This window comes from Oryzias latipes, chromosome 18 (genome assembly GCF_053564925.1).
Source record: "Oryzias latipes strain Hd-rR chromosome 18, Olatipes_Hd-rR_3.1".
Classification (NCBI taxonomy): Eukaryota; Metazoa; Chordata; class Actinopteri; order Beloniformes; family Adrianichthyidae; genus Oryzias; species Oryzias latipes.
Window position 1 is genome coordinate 17,627,917 of NC_136254.1, and position 17,467 is coordinate 17,645,383.

Here is a 17,467-nt window from a genome sequence, read left to right on the forward strand (position 1 = left end):
ATTTGCGGTAATTGGTTTTTTCCCTTTCCAGCAACTTTTGGGAAAAACAAGTGAATGAATGAAAATAAATCATTATACGAACTGGTCCATTAAAAAAATCACTAACAATTCATTGTTTATTTTTATTTTGTCGTTGTTTAGTTTTCTTTAATATATTTTGAAGACATACATTTTTACTATATGCTGACAAATAAGTTCATCAGATCTTAGTTTATTTTAAAGTCCCCATCTCTCCTGAACTTCATAACTTTATTCACTAATTATTTTATTTATTTATTTAAAAAAAGATATAATACTAAAGCGAAACTAGAACGGCCCTCTGTGACGTCGGGTCCCGTTTAAAGTCTGATCTGCCTCCCGTTTCACTTTAGATGATGAAGACAACGCTACCAGCGGGACTGAAACGATGGTGATCCAGGTGATCGTGAGCACCTATGAGGGCCAGAAGATAACCGTCGACCTGTGTCAAGATGAGAAACAGCTGCAGCTGACGACTGTGCTGCAACTGAAGCAGAAAATAGCACTAAAGCTTCCCGGGAAAGCAGGTTTGGGACACTTTCTTAAAAATTTCAGTCTGCAGGAGCTCTTTTTTGTTGTTTTTAGTGACTAAAAAAGTTTGTTTGCAGAGCGGATGACAGCAGACATGAAGCTGATCTTTGCTGATAAGAGGCTGGACTCTGACAACAAACTGCTGTGTGAATTCGGGATCGTCCACAAGTCTCTGATCCAGATGGTGATGTCTCTGGATGGAGGAAGAGGAGCATGATAGCAGGGGATCAGACATCCAGCTGCTTCACATTCATCATTCCATCAAACGAACAGTTTTTCAACTATGTTTATACTTGTTTGTTTCTCTTATGCTTTATAATCATTGTATTTTTGTCAAATTCTCCCCAGTTGGAGTTGATCATTTGTTGCACAAATAAATGTTGAGAACTTTAAAGTGTGGTGGTCTATTATTGAAATTAAATATGCATTTTGATTAGATACAGCAAATAAATTGATGCTTAATGTGGTATAAAATTAGTTTTCATCTTAAGTTAGTGAGCCTGTTTCCCTCATTGTTTTGCATGATATACAATATGATATAAGTATTCAAGCTATAGACAACAAGAAACCCCCCGGTGCAGTTTTTAGTCCTGTCATGACTTTGCAAAGTTTAGGGGTTTTTCATGCTGTAAAATCACCTGGGGACAAGGAACTATCCAAAGTGCTGAAAAACAGAGATTGCATTTTTTAACTTTTACTTTTACTGTAATACATCCAAAAAGGAGAAGAAGAAAAAAACACGAGGTCTGCTCATATCAAGTTATACTCGTGTGCTGATCTCTCAGTGATCAGACTCAGTGATGAAAAACAAGGCTTGAATCGGGCATGGACGCACAGTAATCGAAACAGAAAGGAAAAATCTCGGAAACGTTGCTTTGATTTAAAATCAAGACTTTTTTTATTATACTTTCATTTCAACAAAAAAAAAGTATTCAACTGCCAAAAAAAATTGAAAATACACAAAAGACATGCTTGAAAAATTATTAAAATCACTGGAAATGTGTGCATCCATTGGAACTTTTAATTTGAAATCGCTGGATTTAAATGGCAGCGATTTTTAGTTTTATCCTAAGCACACAGAAATCCAAAATCCAAGACCAAAAACCAAGACGGTTTCAAGAGGTAAAATGTGCGTTTTTTCTTCTTCCAAATGAAACACACTTCCATGCGACGTTGCTGTGCGTCTTTGAATGGAGGTCACGTGACTCCATATGGAAACTTAAGCGGAATCGAAAGTATTCGTGTTTTATTCATGTTGCAGCGTCTCGTCTCCACAGGACAGATCAGACCTTCAGGAAGATGAGCGCCATGGAGAAGAGCTACAACCTCCACGACAGAACGCTCAGATTTGTGGACAGAGAGGATGAAATGGATTGTAAGTTTTGCGTGGTTTAAAGGCTTGTTTTGTGTCGCATTTTAGCGTTAGGTTGGTCGCAGTGTGATCTCATTTTGTGACTGCATGTGTGGTTGTTGTTTTTGTTTAGTTCTTTATGAGGAATTTGCGTCTCCAAGAGCAGAGATGTCCTGCGGCCACGCCGTGACCCCCATGTCTCTCACCAACTGGTGCCGCCGGTTGTTGGAAGAGGTGCGTTTGTTTTATCCACTATTACTAAACGGCGTCATTGAAGCTTTTAACTGTGTTTCCTGATCGGCTGCAGGTGATCCTCTTTCATTCAATTGAATCAATTTATTTATGATTCATCTTTCAGTTTCTGATTGCTTCAAATAAATATTAGTTCACATTTTCAACTATTATCGTAAAATTGAATTTATTTGGTTCTGACAAAGTGGTTTTGCATAAAAAGGACATAAACTAAACACATTTTCAACTTATATTAACAAACATTCATTATAACAAAATATACTAACATATTTGTCAGTTTTTCTACGAACACATAAGGTCAAACGATCTGGGAAAGTACAGGGATAAGAAACGCATCTAGTTTAATTATTTCAAGGTTACATTCTGTAGTTTAAAATCAAACAAATTTTAATTAGACACTTTTTTCAGATCGAACCCTACCTTTAAACTTTTTTGCATTAAAGCATCAGCTGAATAACTGCATGTAAATGTAGCAGCACAACCACACTCAAAGCATCTATTTATTTGAATAAAAGGGCAGTTTTTCTAACTTTTCATTCTGTTTATGTGTCCATTCAGGGTAAAAGCAAGTTTGTTTGTGGTCAGCCGAACTGCAATAGGGAGTGGCCTTATGTGGAAGTTCGTAAAATGGCTCTGCTGACCCCGGAGGAAAGAGAATACTTTGAAAGCACAATGGCTCTTAATACCGCCAGGGAATATTTCAACTCCGAAACAGTGAGTATCTTATTCAAAATGAAATATTTCCAAATCTGAATCCAAGAACCTTTTTCCTCTAATAATGTATTATTATCTATTATTACAGTGTCCTGGATGTAGTTTCTCTGTGACAAGGAAAGATGATTCTAACCTGAGTGTGCGCTGCCAGATTTGCACAGTACGGAAAGGACGGGCCTACGAGTTCTGCTGGCAGTGTCTGAAAGAATGGAAGGGTCCACAGCCACGCACAGACCGCTGTGATAATGATGGTTGCTTCAACGAGGCTCTGAAAACTCTGAGGACCTGCCCAGAAATCCTTTTTGAATCGGTTAAAAACGTCAGGGGGTGTCCTTCCATCAGGGCCTGCCCCACCTGTGGATCTCTGCTGGAGCACACCTCGAAAAAGTGTAAAAATCTTTTGTGTCCTCGATGCAGAGTGGAGTTCTGCTTTGTGTGTCTGAAAGCCACATTTAAATGTTTGAAAACGAGCACTCATTTTGAACCATGCTCAGATGGCGTCGCTCCCAGACAAACTTCCATCCCTGTGTGGCATCAGTGAAGATACTGGACTGTGCAGCTTTATCTTTTACATCATTACAATAGAATACATTAATAATAATAATAATTGGTACTTTATTTATCCCACAATGGGGAAATTCTTCTCCGCATTTGACCCATCCCCTGTGGGAGCGGTGAGCTGCAGCCTACCGCTACAGCCTCGGGAGGCAGTAGCGGTAAGGGTCTTGCCTTAGGACCCTCACTGTTAATTGCTTGCCATTGATATGGTAATTGACCCAGTACCATTGTTTATCCCCCTCCGGGAATCAAACCTTGGATTCCTGCATGTTAGGCTATCACCTACTGAGCTACCCAGCCGCCGTTATTATTATAATACAATATTATTGACGAAACAGCACAGGTACTGAGCTACATTGTAGAACAATGATAACATTAAGGGGACAACAGTAACAACAAAATACAAGAGAACTTAAAAAACAATAAAAAACAGAAAAAAATGAAGAGCAAGAGTTCAGTTTAACACTACATGATGCACAGCTGACATTAAATTAATATATTTAACAGCAGCACTGTAGTTATTGATGCTGTCTCACAAGAAAAAAAATCCTGATCAATCACTATCCCCTGAGAATAGCAGCTTTCGATAAAGGCTCATCTTAAACTTTTGTTACATTTTCAATATATGCATAAAATAAGTGTAATTGTATATAAAAATATGGTTTTATGTTTGCATCAATGCTTGTTGGATATATTTCTGAATAAACCCACACTTAAACCTACATTGTGACTGCTTTTGTTTGAAATGTGAACATAATTAGAAAAATAAACAGTTCCAGTGCTTCCAGTGGGGCAGAATTGCTTTTGAGAGTTATTTTCATTTTCAAAACTTTCAGCATCTAACTGAACAAAAATAATTTAACCCCCCCCCCTTACTGTTTGGATAATTGTGCTTAATCTTTTGATCTATTTTAAAAGTCTTCCCAGTGGTCTTTTAATTATGATTATGAAATTTTTAGCAAAAAACTTGTGTAGTTTTCTAGGACATAGTTCTGCAAAGCAACAGAAGTTCATTAGGAATTTACCTTTGAGTTGGGGTTTATGCTTTCATCAGAGTGGATCTTTAAATACTATTTCATTCCTATTATTTTCTGTATACAAGATCGATCAATAAAAAAATAAAAATAAAAAATAAACTATTAACTGTAAACTAACACTCGGCCAAACTATTAGCATCTAACAATGCAAAAATGTATTTAAATTTCTTATCAGTTTAGTTTCTTTTTCTGCAAGGTTTTTCAGCTTTGGACCTTGAAGCATTTATAGGATCATATCTCATCTTTTCCTTTTTTACGGTCACTGATCCTGAATGTTCCACTGTTTCAATTTCAAGAAAAATGCTCCAAAGAGGAAAATCAAAACCGAAAGTATACCTCTTTATCTGTTCACTGCCTTCTGTATGACTTTCTGCTATCTACTTTTTAATCTTTTACCCAAAATGACTTTTATGGCTTTGAGTAAACACATATAAAAACACATTTTTAATCAGTTCAGTTAGCAAAAATCACTTTTTGTTAGTGCCAAAATAAGTTTAGTAAAGTTTTTTTTTTAAATAAAATGTTACATATATTTCCTTTAAAAAAAAGAAACTTTATATTTTTACATACAGAACAGGACTCATGAGTGTTTTTAGGGGAAACGTCTATTTTTGCGACACTTTCTTACAAAAAAGAAATTACCGGTTTTGTGACTCTGTCATGCAGAATAAAATCTAGACCAGATGTTTCATTAATTTTTGTTTGCAGTTTTCCTATTGAGAGATTTCCCAGAAGTCACCTGACAGAAGATAAGACATTTGCTTTGACCCTGAATAGAAACTAAACTGTGAGGCTGTTTCATGCAAAAGATCTTTCAGGGAGTTTCCACTGTCAATGAATGTAGCACGGTATTTTCAGAAAGTTAAGGATAAAAATCTAACTTTGGTTTTGATGTGTACATATTTTAAGAAAATACGTTTTGCTTTAAAAATAATTTAACATTTAAAAGAAGAATTCTCCCTCCTATTGAGTCTTTTGTTTTAATTTCCTTGATGTGAACTCACCACTGATTCAACACAAGAAATACAAATACAAAAACAAGTCCTTTATCATTATTATTATTATTATTTATAATTTCACAGTGATTTAGCAGAAAATAACATTGCGTTTGTGACTTAACACTGAAGTCTGGCATTTCCGACAGACCTTGAATGCAACATCACCTCTGCACACAAAAGGAAAGCAAGTTCAGAACCATTTTCTCTTCTCGAGAAAGGCGATGCATCTCTGCGATCCTGCTGACCGTCCGTCACAGAAAAGCTGAGACCAGGTGAGAGGAAAAAGAGTCAAACACTGACGCAACATGAGTTTTTATAATTCTACAGAAATTCAGTGGACGTTTAACAATCAAGGTAAGAAAGTTGTTGTGATCTTCTGACTAAATAGTTTTAGTTAAACTTAGTTTGTCTCAATTTTTAATTGCAATTTTTTTACGTGATCTCTCACAGAAAGTTATATGTTTGGATTAATAAACCAGGGATCAACATGTTACCTGAACAGTGTTCTGCAGGTTCTGTTCAGGACCAGAGGTTTCAGGGATGCTGTGAACAGGTTTGGGACACAATTTTAACTTAAAAAAAAAAAGAAAAGTCAAAACTAACCAACCATATAGTGTATGTAACATATCTCTAACTCCAATAAGTGTTTTTTTTTTTCAGAGACAATACCCATGGCACTGCTTTTATAGATCCTGTACTCAAAGCCTTGTTTCAGGATTTAAACAGACAAACAGCAGAAACGGTGCAGGTTACCAACAAGCTGGGCATTGACAGAGGTAGAGTATAAAAGTACATGTCAGTTATTAATCTATACATGTTGAGGCATGGATGGTTCTGGTGCTTGTGAACACTAATAGATCATACTTTTTCAAAAGTTTAGCACCTTCAATTAAAATAAAATGATATGATCAAACGTATACATGCAAAAATATTGTTGCAAAAGCAGATAGAAAATAAGCATAATAAACTATAGTGAAATATTTGTTTGGGTATCTTGAATGAAAAGGTTAAAGAAAAAAAACCACGATGTTTAATATATTGATGTTTGTGATGCAAATCAGCAAGAAAAATGACAAAACCATGGATTTTCTTTTTTGTTGTTGTTGCTTTTCTTTCATTCTAATCAACCAAATAACATTAATTTTCTTGTAGCCTAACAGTATTCACTACTAACCAGCCAGTGACTGCTCCTTTTCCTGCACTTTCCAGGTATCAAATTATTATCAGATTTGGTTGGACAGAGGTGTAGTGGTTAGCACTCTTGCCTCATAGCTAGAAGGCCTTTGCTTGAACCCCATTATGATCATAAGCGTTCTCCTCAAAGCTCAAAGTGCTTACAATATGTATCCATTATTGATTCACTCCTTATTCATACTTTGTCTTGCTACACTATTGATGTAGCCACAGCTGCTTGGAGCAGACTGACAGAGGTGTGGCTCTGGCTACTCTGACCATCACATTCACACATCAATGGAACCACACTGGAGGCAGGGAGGGGGAAGTGTCTTGCCCAAGGACACAACGACAATTGACTTCAGGAACTAAACTCCAGCAACCCTATGAGCTCAAAAGGGATTGAGCAAGTTAAAAAAATGAATGGATATTGCAGAATTTTTAGTATAAATCAAACTTTATACATGTCAGAGGATAAATGCCTCAGAAAAGGAAACATAAAAGAATCACCACTTTTTATTTTTATGTTAATCCTCCTTCCTGCTCCTCCAGTGAATCAGCAACGTGATGCAGCGGAGTACTTTGAGAAGATCTTAACTCTCTGCAGTGAGGAGGCATCCCAGGTGAAACACGGAGGCCACAGGAGATGTCATTTTCACAAACAACAGCATCTGTTCTCATCTGTTGTCATATTTCTGTTTTCAGGTCTTCCAGGGAAAAATGACAAACAGGACAGTTTGCACAGAGTGTAATGATAGAATTGATGAAGAAACTGAATTCTGGAGTCTTCCTCTTGCACTGGTGAAATCTCATGGGAAATATTACAGCGTGGTGAGTTTATTGTTTTAAACCAACATTAGATAAACACCAAATTTAATAAATTTGAAGGTTAAAAAAACTAGAACTAATGCTGTGGTTTGAAGCTATCATTGTTTGCACAGACAATATTGAGTGTTCTGGAAAGTCCATGCAAGGAGAACGGTGAGTTTTACTAAGACAGGTGCTTTCCACAGGTGGATGGTATCCAGGAGTTTTTTAAGGAGTCCTGTCTGGATGAAGACAACCAGCTGTACTGTGAGGACTGTGGCCACAAATGTGATGCTTTGTCTGTGAGTAACCACAAGTTTGTGAATATGGTTTATCATCAACGTAAAGTGACCGTCTTTCCTTTCCTATTCAGAAATCCTTAATCACATGTCATCCAGTGGTGTTGGTGTTGCTGCTGAAGAGGTTTGAGTTCAACTACAATTACATGTCATATGTCAAAAATGACCAATTTGTGGATGTTCCTCACACCATAAACATACCAGAGGTACGGTTTTAGAATGAGATTTAAAATCAATTCAAAGCTGATTTCTAGTATTGTTATAGAAATATTATTTTCTGTGTCTATCAGAATCAGATCTATGAAATCTATGCCTTTGTGGAGCACTTTGGGAGCCTGAAAAGTGGACATTATACTGCAACAATCAGATGTCAGGATGGAAAAGAAGACAGATGGTTTTGCTTTAATGACTCCTGCGTCACTCTAGTAAGACTGATTCTCTGTTATTTCTAAATTTTCTGAATAAAGTTGTACATGTTGGAAAATAAAAAGAGACACTGTTTTCTTTTCATTACAGATGAAACACCAACCTTTCCAGGAACATGAGACTTTAAAGTAAGAACTTTTTTGTATATTTTTCTGAAGCACCTGAACCACTTGACAGAGTTTTCTTCTTTCCTTTTTTTGCCAATAGATCCCAGAGTGCTTATCTTCTGTTTTACAAACGGAAAAGTAAGAAACAGGCCTTCCGTCTGTTGTTTTTGAATATTCTTGTAATTCTTTTTTTGCTACTTTATCTAAACTTTTTAGCTCATGCCGGAGGTGGAGGTTTCCCCGACAACAGAGACGTGTCCAAAAGCAGAGGAGTCCTGCATGACGTCAATAGGAACCCAGCTCATTGTCAAAATGTGGAAAACAAACAGGATGAGGAAGATGAGTTAAAAAGAGATGAAGAAGTAAGAACGGACACCTGTTCAGATGCAAGACCTAGAAGGTCAGAATCAGGCCTCAGTATTGAAGCAGGTCAAAACACAGGAGTATTTTTCCATCAGAGCAGACCATCACTTGATTACCAAGATAATCAACATGTAAAAATGGAGGGCGAGGACAGGAAGTCCCACAACACGGCAGCAAGTGACCAGGAAGGTGAAAGCTTTGATGAAAATATGAGAAAGAAAAGAAAAGTAGATGTTAAACCTGTGAAACATGTGACAGATGAAAATGTAGAGGGGATTAAAGAAGCAACAGAAAAACCCGACACTGGTATGCCTGCATCAGGAAACCTACAGCAGGTCCAAAGACATTCTCCAGCCAAACATGGAGGAGACAAACCTGAAAGAGAGTCATCTAAACAGAACCAAGGGGAAAAGGTGGAAACCACACATAAAATGCACAGAAGTCATGATAATACTCCAGCCTTCTGGAGTGTTAAGAGGGGAGAGGATCAAAAGGCATCAGGGAAAAGGAGTTCATCTAAAACAAAAGATTTTGAAAAAAATCAGAGCAAGAGAGGACAAGAAGAGAAACCAAAACCAACAAATGATGCCAGTGGAAAAAGATCTGCTAAAAAGCAGAAAACTGAAGGGAGTGATGAACAAAATGAGATAATAGAGAGTTCTCTTCATCCACACACAAAACCAGAAACACTGAGCCAAGAAAAAGTCCAGCAAAAACCAAAAACTACAAAATCTAAAAGATTCTGGAAATTACGGAAAATCTCATGGAAAAAGTCAAAGAAACCCAAAGACAGTGAAGATAGTGAAAGAGTAGAAGAGGAAAGTGAGACCGGCAATAGAATGAGTTCAAATGGCGTGGAGAATAACACTGCAGCACATTCTACTAAAAAGACAAAACAACAGGAGAGAATCCCTGATTCTGAAAATGAGATGAAAACTCGAGGAGAAACATCTAAGACAAAAAAACGAAAGAAAACAATTTCGTGTTTCAGTTTTTAACGTAGGAAGGAAAATTAGATTTCAAAAAGTAATTGAAACTAATATTCGCTTTTGACAGTTGCAAATATTACTCACAATAGACACTAATGAATTTTAAAATTTTAATATGATACCAAATGTATGGATAGTAATAACTGAAAATTAAATATTAGTAATTGAAGTAAAATAAAGCAAACCAATAAGCCTCTAAAGTGTTTTCTCAGCAACACTCAGGTAAAAGTGGCACAAAAATTCAGTCTTGATCTAATAATTTTTTGGTGGATGCAGTGATGGTTAAATGCCAACTTGTTTACGTTTTAAATATGCCTTCTTTAAATGAAAATAACTTTGCAAACATGGGAGGATTAATCACTTTAAGAGTAAATTTATTTTAAAATACTGATTGATTTTTTTCATTTGTAGATATACACACAATGAAATATTTTGAGAACGGGAAATCAAACATTTCTGTTGTAAATGAATGTTATTGGAGATAAGATTGTGTGAATAAAATAAAATAAAATAAAAAACTGGAATTTGTGGTTGACTTATATGGATTTTTTTTAAAGAACAGTTTTTATGTCGTTATTTAGCTGAAGAAGAAGCTGTATCTATGAATATTCATACTCTGATAAACTGTTTATACCTTAAAACAATGGATCAATTCTCCAATACTTAGAAAAGTCCCATGATGACTTTGTGATGTTATATTAGCCCCACCCTCACTGAGAGAAACCAAAAGTGTTTGACTGAACAGCATTTACTGTCCAAATTCAGCATGAATTTAGGTTTCGTTTCTGCAGAAAAGTCACATGAGGGTGTGTCACTGCAAATGTGTTTGTCTCACATCAGCCTCGAAAGACACTGAAAACACAATAGTAATTTACTATTAGTAAAATTCTTGTTTCAAAACTACACAGAATAAAAATGAATGAATAAATAAACAATTTTAAAGGACTTGTTTTAACTAGAAATGATAAAGAATACATGCAGTGTTTGAACACATCCCATGTGGGATTTGTGTGCATACTTGCAGTTTTGAAAAGGGTTCAAAATCCCCTAAAAATCTGTTTGAAACTATTTTCTTATCCCTTAAAATTACTTTTCATTTATGTCTTTAGAGATTAAACCCAGTTAAACACAAAGCATATTTTCCAATTATGTTTAACTTTTTCATGTAATGATTTTCTGATCTCTGTACATCTATGATGTCACACATGTTTGCGGCTGGATAGCTCGGTTGGTAAGGTGAGTGGCTACCATGCAGGAATCCAGGGTTCAATCCCCGGAGGGGGATAAACAATAGTACTGGGTCAATTACCATATCAATGGCAAGCATTAACATCACCCAGTGAGGGTCCTTAGGCAAGCCCCTTAATGCTACTGCCTCCCGAGCGTGGTCAGGCTGCAGCTCACCACTCCCCCAGGGGATGGGTCAAATGCAGAGAAGAATTACCCCATTGATGGATCAATAAAGTACCTATTATTATGTTTATAATAATGCTAAACAATATTTTTTACTGGCATTTTTATCATCAGGGCAGCAACTAGTTCTGTTTTCATCCAATGCTTCAGATGTTGTCTAAAACTTGAAAATTAAGAGATCTTGTGAATTTCCTTTTCTTTTTTGTCATTTGATGGGAGTTTTGTTAACCCTATAGCTTGATATAGTTGATAATTAATTGTTAATTACTTGGACTTAAAGCACTATAACTGATGCTCAAACCTAAAGTTAAGATCCTGCTTTAAAGGCACAGTTTTGAGTCCAGTGTGATTTTATTATAGTACAGCTCTGATTCAGGGCCAGTTTGACCTTTGCTTTCCATTGCTTGTTTCTGTATGAAGGATAATTGGATGAAGATCATAATGGAACCATCAGGACATTTTAACGGACAAAAGTAGCATTTAGCACATCTGGCAAATAGACATACTGAACATGTGCTTACACACAAAAGACTTATCTATTTATTTTATCTATAACACTTAATCTGTTAGTCATTACATTAATAAGCAAAGTCTGCACACAACTGGACAGAAGACAAATTAGACTAAGTTTATCTTTGAGCGCCATCCAGTGGACACATTTCAAAGCATGATCTTTTTTAAATGCAATGTTTATCACTTTGACACATATTTTCTGTATGTGATGTTCCACAGCTCCAATTTTCACGTCAGTAGTAAACACAGTTTCATTAAAGTTGGATCTATTTTATAAATTGCATCATGTCTCTGTGTAGGATCTCATAAGCCAATTTAATCATAAAAAACTACACACAAACCCCACAAAAAGTTTGATCAAACCACCATTGTTTAAATCTACTAGTGAAGTTTTCAGTACATTTGATAAATTACAGCTTCATTTATACCTTCATTATGTTGGAACTGGACAAACAGACCCTGACATGTTCCACACCTGCTGGCCACAGAGACTCTCACATTAGAGCCTGACAGCACCACTGAACCAGCTGCTAGTGGATGGGACCCACCAGTGGTGGAGCTAGAACATTTTATGTGGGGGGGGGGCAGAAGTCTTTGGTAGGGTGGCAAATGGGAACAGCAGAATGAGAGGCCATTACAAATGAAAGGATCAAAAATATGTGTTTCAAGAAGTTTTATTATTGTTAGAAATATTATTAATTTTAAAAACAGCAGTTATTGTAGCCGAGGATCAATAATAACTAATGCTTAAAAGAGCTTGTATTGATGATTTCTTTCAATATTTGTCTATAATGGTACTGATATTAACTCAAAAATGGAGGGCGGGCAAGTGAGGGGCAAAGAACATTGCTGGGTTGCCCCCCTGTAGTTCTGCCCTGGGACCCACCATGAATGGCTAACTGAAAGACATGAAGTCCTGATCCTTGAAGACTGTAGGTTTAGATGGAAAATAATTCTTCCTTGATCTAGGATGCCAGTGAACTGGCCATAAGAGGAGATAGAATCCAAGACATGTTGTTGTCGTTGTTCACCTTTTGGTGTATCCCCTCAGGCGTCACTACCAGTGGTCAGGAAGATTTTTTTTTTTTAATGCTGGACACCCTACCACAACCCTGTGTTTTATCCAAGCTGAGGACCTTCACCAGGAGACCCAGACTTGTGGCTACATAGTTTGGCAGTAGCATGACTGGTCTTGCCCAAGGACCGACACAGGATGAAACTCATTGTGCTCCCTGAGAAATTAACCCTGGTTTCCCATGCACCAGTCCTATACACAGCCAACTGAGCCATCCAGCCACCACTACTAACACCAAGACAAGGAAGCTCTTTATAAATGTTCCAGCACCCTGAGATTGTCCACTGAGCAGACGGGGGGAGGTTGATCACAAGTATGTTTGATTGATTAATCAAATTTGCTTAATTAAATATAGTGATCATTAACTTAAGTCACGTTGAGCGGGGAAGAGTGGGAAGAAGTAAGCTTATATAATCTCACCCCTTCTGAGTTACTGTAATTCATTTTATAGTTTTACACAGTTTTTGTGATCCAGTTCTGATCAGATAGATTCTTTTCAAATGATGAAATCCAGTGCTTCTTAATAATTGATTATCTTCAGAAAATATTAATTCATGATTTCAGTACACAGTAACGGTCACCGTTATGTAATAATCATTAAATTTCATTAGAACACATTATCACATTAAACCAGTAATTATTGCTACACATTGCAGGTCAAGTAAAGAAAATCAATAGCTTATTAATTGTAATCAAAACATTTCAGAATAATATGAGTTTTAAACATTTTGAAACATTCAATATATCATTTATCTAATTATTGAATAGCACTGGGCCCAGAAATTATCCTTGTGGGACACCACAACTTATCTCTTTGGCTTCTGATCTAAATTCATCAATCTTGACAAATTGTTTTCTTCCTGTTAAATAGCTTTTAACCCAAGTTAGCACAGTTCCTCTTATCCCATGTACTTCCAGTTTGTCAAGATTAATACAACACAAGACAAATGTGTGTTCTAGGTGTTTTTTTGCTCTCTTGTTTCCATAAGCGAGCGAGGATCCATGGGTTTCTGTTGAATGTGCATTCAGCATGTTCCTGCCTCTGACCTGAAGTGACTAGCAGCAAACAGAGGGAGGGAGAAAACCACCAAACCAGCAAAGGAAAGCACCGAATAGTTCAGCAGGGTTCGGCTAGCTTTCATGTCAGGCGATACTGCTGGTTTTATCTGTTGTTTGCCTCAGCCTTGTTATGATCACTAACAGATTGTGATCATAACAAGGCAATCACTAACCATTGCACCACGGGGCGGCCGTGGTGCAGCGGTAGGGCGGTCGACCCATGATCCTAATATTGCAGGTTCGATTCCCGCCTTGCATGCCCATGAGTCAAAGTGTCCTTGGGCAAGACACTGAACCCCACCTTGCCTCTGGTGGTAGGCGGGCGCCTGTGTTTGGCAGCGGAGCCGCCACCATTGTGTGACTGTGTGAGAGAATGTGTGTGTGACTGGGTGAATGGGTCTGTGACTGTAAAGCGCTTTGTCCTTGTAGGAAGAAAGGCACTATATAAGTATACACCATTTACCATTTACCATCACTAACAGATTTATTCTGAAACAGTGAAAGTGAAAGGAGCAAAGAAAACTGGTTATTCTGTACATGAGGTCAAAAATGATTCATTGGATTAAAAAAAACTACTATTTCTAGGCTGTTTAAAATGCTCCCTAAAATCCTTTAATCTTTGTTTTGCATTTTCGGCATAAAATTTGAAGTCATGCTTTTTTATGTCGAGAGGTCCTGCAGCGCTCCCTGAAGTTAAATTCTAGTTTACAAGTTAAAGTCCTCATTAAACTGAAAATAACAGATGGATGAGTTCTGTTTTCCTTAGTCAGAACCATTGAAGACAAAAATCAAGGGAATCAAATCCAGGAATTTAGTGTAGAAAGAAAACTTTTTTTGGAGGCATTCTGTTAAGTCAAAATTTGCAGACCATGTTCGACATAAAAAAGCCCTCAAATCCGATGACCACTTCCATCTTGCTAGTACTGGGTTTGACCCCCTTTTGCCTTAAGGTCTGCTTCAGAACAGAATCCTCTGGTCACACAGATTCAACTCGAAACGTGACTCAGAGAGTTTGGTACATATTGACATGACAGCATCACAATGTTGCTGCAGGTTTATCGGCTGCACATCCATGATGTCAATTTCCCGTTCCACCACATCCTAAAGGTGATCTATTTGGTTGAAATCTGGTGACTTTGGAGGTCTGACATGATTCCAGCTTTATGACATGATGTTTGTTCTGCTGGAGGTAAACCATCAGAAGATGGTACACTGTGGTCAGAAAAGGATGGACATGTCATTAACAATGCCCTGTTAGGCTATGGCGTAGTAATGATGGTTAATTGGTACTAAGGGGGCCAAAGTTTGCCAAGAAAAAGATCCCCCACACCATAATACCACCACCACCAACCTGAGCCGTTGATACAAGGCAGGATGGATCTGTGCCCTTACGTTGTTGATGCCAAGTTCTGACCATTCAAATGTTGCGGCAGAAATGGAGACTCATCAGACAAGACAACGTTTTTCCAATCTTCTATTGTCCAGTTTTGGTGAATCTGTGTGAATTGTGGCCTCAGGTTCCTGTTCTTCACTGACAAGAGTGGCCCCCGGTATGGTCTTCTGCTGCTTTAGCCTATCTGCAACAAGGTTAGACGTGTCGTGCGTTCAGAGATGCTCTTCTGCAGACCTCAGTTGTAACCAGTGGCTATTTGAGTTACTATTGCATTTCTGTCCAGTCCGGGCATTCTCTTCTGAACTCTGGCATCAACAAGACAATTTTGCCCACATAACTCACAATATGTTTTCTCTTTTTCTGACAACTCTCTGTCTACCCTACATATGGTTGTGGGTTGAAATCCCAGTAGATCAGCAGGTTCTGAAATACTCAGACCAGCCCGTCATGGCACCAACAACTATGTCACATTCAAAGACACTTTAGTCATATTTTTTCTCCATTCTGATGCTCAATTTGAACTGCAGCAGATCGTCTCGACCAAGTCTACGTGCCTAAAAGCACTAAGTTGTTGCCATTTGTTGTTCATTCAGTTGGACATGTGTGCCTAGGAAAGTGGCCAGAGAGTGTATATGAAAGGCCAGTCCAGGTAAAAAAAAAAAACTCTTTGTGAATCAAATAAAAGCTAAAATCTTGACCCGTGTATTACCAACATTAAAGTGTCCTTTTTTAAAATCCTTTAAAAACATACAAACGCCCTGCTGAACTACACTTAAGGTGCACTTTAAAACAATTTTTATTGAACTTTAAGATATATTTGAAAAATGCACCGAGAGAATATCCTTAGCATGATTAAAACATTTTAATTATAAGAGATATACTTGTACATATAATCCTAGCATGGTTTTCAATAAACATAAAGGATTTTTTTAATGTATTTAATGTGCATGTTAAATATAGATTCTTCTCACCATGTAGCTATCAAATATTGCCAGAGAGGGCTGCAATGGTGACCTAGTCGTTAGCACTGTAGTCTAACAATAATACAATAATTTCCTGTTCTTCACACTGCACTTTTCTGGCATGAGATGTAGCCACTCCTCCAGTTTCAGGGTCACTGCTCTTCAGTTCTCCAATCCACATGGGCATCACTTGATGTCGTCCATGTAGAGGAGGTGGCTGATCGTGGCCCCATTCCTAAGTCGTATCCATTGCCATTGTTGATTATTTGGCTAAGGGGGTTCGGAGTTGTGCAGAACAGCAGTGGGGACAGAGCGTCTCTTTGGTATACATTTGATGGACAACTGTGCAAGTGACCATTGGCTACAAGGGTGGTTTTCCATAACCTCATTAAATTTCTCATGAAGACTCTTGGAATCCTGTTGATGATCTGGTTTCCATTAAATAGGAAAAAAAACATTTTCGGATGTTGAGGTTTGTCCACCATTTTAACTGAAAGTTATTTGACATGACGTGACAGTGGATATCATCATCCAATCTGTGATGTCCAATAGTACCTACCTATTTCTGGTTTCTTGCTGTGTTTCATTTTTTTAACATTTTTTTCTTGTCTAGAAATGACCTGTTTTTTTAAAATGTTATTTTTTTAATTTTTTTTTTTTTTTTTACTATTTGGTTTGCTGTTTTAATTGTCATTGTGATCTTTAAAATGTATTTGGGTTAAGTGATTTGTTGATCCACCAGCACCGGCTCTATCTCCACCAATGCCCTTCTGTGTGTTACTCATGAATTGATCCATGTGCCTATTTATCTTGGTTACAATGATGCCGGACATGAACTTCCATGTTGTGGAGAGGCAGGTTATTACCTGGTAGTTGGACGGGATTGATCCTTCTGGATCAAAATAGTTCACCCCCCTGTTAGCCATTCGGGGTGAGTTCCATCTCTTGGCAGCTGTTTCAGTTGTGCTGCAGGCACTCGTGGAGGGCAGTGAGTTTATTTTTCCAGTTGGCATGTATCATATCAGGGCTTACTTCTTAATGTTTTTTTGGATTTTTATATTCTCATATTGTTTTTATTTATTCCTTTATGTTTACTTCTTTTTGACTGAGTGCCAACATAATGTCCCTGTAGAAATACAATGACAATAAAAATCTTTGAATCTAATGCAGCTAAAGCAACATGTGTGTTATCTGTGCCTTTATTGTAAACTTGATCCATTTTGTAGGGAAACATTCTTTGAACATTTTGTACTTGTCTGTTCTGTCATTTCACTTTTGATTCCACACAGGAATGGAGGTCTGTCTGGGGGCGACTCCACTGGAGCAGGATAAATATGCATCACTTCTTTTTGTGCATTCAGTCATGATTTGTAGACAAACAAAACAAAACTTCACCTTACATCGAGGACACACAATGCTTTTATAGTAT

General features: G+C 37.3%; 2 protein-coding genes and 1 long non-coding RNA gene across 5 annotated transcripts; all 3 read left to right on the plus strand.

Moving 5' to 3' along the window:
• The first annotated feature begins 346 nt into the window (after nt 1-346).
• LOC101171442 (uncharacterized) lies at nt 347-943 on the plus strand. Its single transcript, XR_177543.5, has 2 exons — nt 347-545; nt 627-943. It is a non-coding gene; the product is annotated as an uncharacterized LOC101171442 (long non-coding RNA).
• Nucleotides 944-1,766: 823 nt separating this feature from the next.
• Nucleotides 1,767-4,146, plus strand: LOC101171199 (E3 ubiquitin-protein ligase DDB_G0292642). Its single transcript, XM_004079833.5, has 4 exons — nt 1,767-1,924; nt 2,034-2,134; nt 2,711-2,866; nt 2,955-4,146. The coding sequence occupies exons 1-4, from the start codon at nt 1,849-1,851 to the stop codon at nt 3,405-3,407; spliced, it is 786 nt and encodes a 261-aa protein (XP_004079881.1). The 5' UTR covers nt 1,767-1,848; the 3' UTR covers nt 3,408-4,146.
• Nucleotides 4,147-5,606: 1,460 nt separating this feature from the next.
• Nucleotides 5,607-10,151, plus strand: LOC101170221 (uncharacterized). Of its 3 annotated transcripts, none has more exons than XM_020711690.3 (11): nt 5,607-5,731; nt 5,910-6,012; nt 6,120-6,235; nt 7,185-7,255; nt 7,338-7,463; nt 7,646-7,741; nt 7,813-7,944; nt 8,029-8,163; nt 8,255-8,292; nt 8,372-8,409; nt 8,488-10,151. In XM_020711690.3, the coding sequence occupies exons 2-11, from the start codon at nt 5,918-5,920 to the stop codon at nt 9,630-9,632; spliced, it is 1,992 nt and encodes a 663-aa protein (XP_020567349.1). In that variant the 5' UTR covers nt 5,607-5,731; nt 5,910-5,917; the 3' UTR covers nt 9,633-10,151. The 3 variants fall into 3 exon arrangements, with proteins under 3 accessions (XP_020567349.1, XP_011485862.1, XP_011485863.1); XM_011487560.4 differs by having other exon boundaries at nt 5,633-5,813; XM_011487561.4 differs by having other exon boundaries at nt 5,634-5,813; nt 8,500-10,151.
• Nucleotides 10,152-17,467: the final 7,316 nt, after the last annotated feature.